The 5425-nt window shown below is 39.2% G+C and overlaps 1 protein-coding gene across 1 annotated transcript in view; it reads right to left on the bottom strand.

The window, feature by feature from the left end:
- Nucleotides 1–2034: 2034 nt before the first annotated feature.
- The window catches only part of trhr2 (thyrotropin releasing hormone receptor 2), a 42015-nt gene continuing 38624 nt past the window's right edge, over nt 2035–5425 (bottom strand). The window contains exon 6 of the mRNA XM_020612654.1: nt 2035–2947. Within this exon, the coding sequence (XP_020468310.1) occupies nt 2369–2947 (579 nt within the window). The 3' untranslated portion in view covers nt 2035–2368. The remainder of the gene's footprint in view (nt 2948–5425) is intronic.

The following is a 5425-nucleotide window of genomic DNA, read 5'->3' as shown; positions in this document are numbered from 1 at the left end:
CTGACCTGCTTCCAGGGCACGAGCCAGCATGGCCTCTCAGGTCCTCTGGCTTGGTGAGTCTTTTAGTTGTTCCAAAGTGCAGGACAAAAACATCTGGTGAGGCAGCTTTTAGTTTTTATGCTCCAAACCACTGGAGCAATCTGAGGAGCTGAGAGCAGCTGAAAGTGTTCATCTTTACACACACATTTAAAACCAGCCTCCTTAGCCTGGCTGCACACCGGAATATTTGCGTTATTTTATCGTAGCTATGCTTTAAAATGTTTTACCTCATATATTTTATTTAAAACATATATAAATATTTATTAACTTTCTTTATTGTGTGCCTTAGTGTCAAATAGCTTTAGCTGTACACCTTCATCCTGTGTGTCAGTCATCTGTAAAACACTTTATGTAGCAAAAGATGCTATACAAATGAGGTTGACTGATTGACTTCATGTCAGAAAAATGACAAACTGTACAGTACGTTTTCTTTGTTGTCTTTGTCAGTAAGGATAAGTAGGGTGAGGAGGGTTTACACCATATTGATAACCGCCTCAAATCAAGATGTCTTTGGTATGTTTGAAGCAGGTGGCTCATTCATAGTAGAATTACATAGAAGTATCTGAGACTACAATGTTTTACCGCTGTGGCGACATTACAGTTCAAGAAGAAACTAATACTGTTTTAATGTGTAACAGGCACGGATGTCTGATTCTTTGCTAGCTAAACTGCAAATGCAGCATGGATTTTTTTTTTTTTTTTTACCAAACATAGTTTAGACAGATTTATCCATATACATAACACCAGTCAGTGTCTCCATGATTTCCCATTAATGATTATATACAGCCCTGTGACTAAATGATCAGTGTGTAGAACTGATGAATGATGATTCTGTGTTTGGTTTACTGACGATGATGACAATAACACTGACAATAATACAAATAATGGTTATGGTGATAATGACAATGATGATAATGCAATAGCTTTTTTAATAATTTGATATCCATTCATAATCCCATTTTATTTCTATTTTATTCACATTTTATTAACATTTCCTAGATTGTAAAGTCTCATATCCAGCCAGATCTATGTTGCTCACACTAAGTAACCTCTGTCTTTCAAAATCCTGCAAAAGAAGACTACATCTCCATTGCATCACACAGTAATTTGTAACCTGGAACTAACAAATCATAATCCCAGAACAAATACGCTATTTAACACTAAAAACTATTGACAGAATTTGCCCTCTCGGGTTAGGATTCTGGAGGGTTGTATTTAACATATCATCCCCTATCATTCCTTTCTCTCTAATCTCTAATCTCTACTCACTACTCAAGTGACATTCAAATAAAATAAACATCATATACACTACTTTATACTGTATATACAATATACAGTTGAATAGTATATACAGAATAGAGTGGACCAAACTGACTTAACACTATTCAGTGAACTACAAAATCTAAACCGCATTATTTTGATTAGCTGCTCATGTTTGAGTCTGTGCTTGCTATTGTACTACAGAACAAGAAAGTGTGTTAAAATTGTTGTTGTGCCTTTATAAAAACACTTCCATACTGTGTCACTGAATCACAGCTGAGGATGCAGGACAGATAACAGAACATGAGAACAGCTATAGAAGAGTAATTAACTCTAATGCAAAAGATTCTTTTTATACACAAAAGCGTGTCTGTCAAAAATTTCTGTTTAAGTTTATGTAAACATCGGATATTACAAATTATTAAAATTGCATATGAAGTCTTAAATGAAGCAAATATTCATAGTTTGTCCTTGAATTCATATAAAATGACCTTCATTACATTACTAGGTGAAGCTAAGTGATAGTAAAAATGTGCAGCTTTAAATGAAACCTGGGACCTTTCTGTGTGGAGTTTGCATGTTCTGCCCATGCTTGCGTGGGTTCTCTCCGGGTACTCCGACTTCCTCCCACAGTCCAAAGACATGCAGCTTAGGTTGATTGGTGTCTCTAAGTTGCCCATAGGAGTGCATGTGCGTGCGTGTGTGTGGTTGTTTGTCTATGTGTTAGCCCTGTGATGGATTGCCCCCCCCCGTGACCTCGCTCAGGGAACAAACGGTAGAAAATGAATGAATAAATGAAACCTTTGCAGCTTCTCTTCTAAGTAACTTAGGAGCATTCTGACAAGCATTTTTGTAAACTATTGTTGTCAAAGAAATAGTGTCCATCCATTTACTCATCATGGCTCATCTCTTTACATGTGACCTCAGTGGTCAAGGTAGAATCTGTCACTTTTGAATCATGAAATCAATGCAGTTCTTCCTTTTGCCATTACCTAAAACCTAATGAAACAGCTATTTCATCGGTACTTAAAGTTCATAAACATCCTACAATATGGCAGTATGGAAACATTCAGATGTTTTCCTGTTTATCATCTGTTGTATGTCTGTCAGGAAAACTTACGACGTTATCGTTCAATGAAGGCCGAGTCAACTCCTCGTCACCAGGGGGCGACATTTCAACTAAATTCACACCAAAGCTGAAGGTAACTATGCTGTTGATTGGGTGGTCTGCTTTCTTACCATTGACCATGTACTGGTGACTGCTGCTATTCTGCTTTTTAGTTATACCAGTGGCAGTCTTCCGGATGGTGGTCCTTGCCTTTTCATTGGTTTCATTGCGTTTGGCCTGGGAGGTTTGGGGGTCTCTGACGGTGCTAAATCCAGTCTGGATCATTGACATTGTCCTCTGATTTACATCTGGCTGCTGGCAGCGGTAAAGCCCGCGAAATGCTGAGCGAAACTTCTGAGACATGGCATTGTATATGACAGGGTTTATAGCACTGTTGGCATAGATGCATGTTCGGCAAAACAGGAGGAACCAGGCATCCAGGTAGGGTGTGGACACAAAGGAGTTGATCAAAACTAAGGTCCGGTAGGGCATCCACAGTACAGCAAATAGGATCACCACTACTGCCAGCATCTTAGTCACCTGTAAGGAAGGAGCAAAGATACAGATCATTAAAGCAGCTATGATTAGAATTGTTTGAATAAAGCTTCTAAGTCATTGGTAGGAAAATAGTGGATCATCAGTTAAATCAGACCTTACAGCTAAAATATTTGGCCCCTGATGAACGCTGAGGTTTTTCACCTTAATAGTTCATTTTATCTCCATCAAAACCAAAAAAAAACTACAGTAGCTAACAAAGTACAGTAAATACAATGCTCATTTCATATGAGATCAGGTAATTATGTCAGGACGATTTGACCAGTGTAGGGTGCAGAAATACAATTTCAGTGCAATCCATCCAATACTGGTTGAGATATTTCACTCAAACCCACAAATGTGAACCTCACTGCGGTTTTGGAAGAAGAGTCTGGGGATTGGCAAAAGCCCAGTTTCCACCAAAGGGAACAGGAACTGCTTGCAGAACATAGATCCTGTACCTGCATTTGAAGCTGAGCCATAGTTCTACTTAACATTAGTTCCTGGGAACAAAAGGGAACCAGGAACTTTTCAGTGGAAATCCAGCTGTAGTCATTAGGAACCAGAAATGTAGGTAAAAATCTTAATGCCACTCCATTCAGCTGTGGTGGACAAACCGAGGGACTTGGCATCCACAAAGCCACAGTGCTAGTGTGGCTAAAAGGTCTAACAGTGGAAGTCATGAGCATACTCACATTAGGCAGCACCAGTAGGGTTAAAACTGATATTACTTTGTTGAAAGATAGGTTTGCAGCTGGCACTCAGTCAGGTCAAAGAAATCCAGAGAACACAGTCTACACTCTGGTGGTGGTGAAAAAGTAGGCAGAGGATCATATCACTCAGTCAGACAGGCAGAACTGGTGGTGAGGAGGTGGTGTGCAGTTGTCACCATGACAAAGCTTTACAAAGCTGAAGAACTGAGTGTGACCTCTCTGCTGGTTTGGCATTACTAGTGACCTTTCACGTTCCATTTAGTTTACACATTGTAATTAAATATAGCTTAGAAGAGGAGATCAGAGGCATTGTCTAACTTTGTGAGATGAATTGCAATGCCTTTTATCTACCAGCATGCAAGTATGTCTCAACATCCAAGATTCTCATGCTTACTGCTTAGAGAATGCTACTGCTTGACATCACTTCTGCTCCCTGCTATTTTTGGGTTAGTTTTTATAGAAGAGCATAATAATTATCCATTTGTGTTGCAGAGCCCTTTGCAAATTACCGAAAAGCAAGTGTGTATAATAAACACAATAAATGTGGGCTTCCACAACAATTTCAAACATACTGGAGCAGCTGAAAGGTACTGAGATATCCTAGTGGCGATGCTCTCATGTGTTCATGATAATATATTATGATATACAGTATATTATGCTACAGTCAGTGCAGTGGTTTAAATTACATTAATTGGTGAAAACAAATAACTCCAATGTTAGAATTTCAAACATAGCTTTGAAAATCACATTGATATTTATTCACAACAATCAACTGTGCAGGAACATGTAAGTAAATGTTTTTGCCAAAAATTAAAAGCCTAACTCAATATGGGCTGATTCATCATTAGTATTTCTCTGATTAGCTGTGATTGCTTCTTGTCTATTTGAGTCATCATTAACACATCGGGTGATGCATAAGCAATCACCAGTGTGTGTGTTTATTACTTCCTGTGTGTGTACCTGAGAATTTGACATCGATAATTAACATGCTGCACATGTCTTTGAGTGCATGTCAAGAGGGGGTTAACAGTTTTTTTAAATAAATGATCCATGAAGAGAGACTCATAAAGGAGAGGCAGACTAAAGGAAAGAAAAATGCAATGATGAGGAAAAAATAGCAAATGAGAGAGCAAAGTGACCAGAGCTTAAAGAACAGGCACAAAATAAAGCCACACAAATCCATCAGATTTGATGACTGTTGCTTTGCCAGTCAGCTGCTCTGTTCTGCACAGCACATGCAGCTCAAAACATTTTCTAGTTTTAATCGATGTGTGATTTCAGACAGTGGTAGAGAAAAGCAGCTTGTCGTTTTCTGTTGCTGTCAGATATAATCAGCTAATACAGAAAATGTCGGTAGAAAGCACTGCCTGTGGCTTATTTTTAATGTATCTAGTCAAAGTGTTTATTTGTCATATGCACAGTTAGGAAACGTGCTTCCCTTCTTCTTCTTCTTCTTCTTTCGGCTGTTCCCGTTAGGGGTTGCCACAGCGAATCTTCTGTTTCCATCTAACTCTATCCTCAGCATCCTCTACTCTCGCCCCAATTTAACTTCATGTCCTCTTTTAATACATCCATATATCTCCTCTTTGGCCTTCCTCTTGACCTCTTGCCTGGCAGCTCCATCTCCAACATCCTTCTACCAATATAACCACTATCCCTCCTCTGCACATGTCCAAACCATCTCAATCTGGCCTCTCTGACCTTGTCCCCAAAACAGCCGACCTGAGCTGTCCCTCTGATGTGCTCATTCCTAATCCTGTCCATCCTGGTC

This window comes from Monopterus albus, unplaced genomic scaffold (assembly GCF_001952655.1).
Source record: "Monopterus albus unplaced genomic scaffold, M_albus_1.0 scaffold127.1, whole genome shotgun sequence".
NCBI classification, from domain to species: domain Eukaryota; kingdom Metazoa; phylum Chordata; class Actinopteri; order Synbranchiformes; family Synbranchidae; genus Monopterus; species Monopterus albus.
The sequence above is the reverse complement of the archived record's forward strand: the minus strand, read 5'-3'. Positions and strand labels throughout refer to the sequence as shown.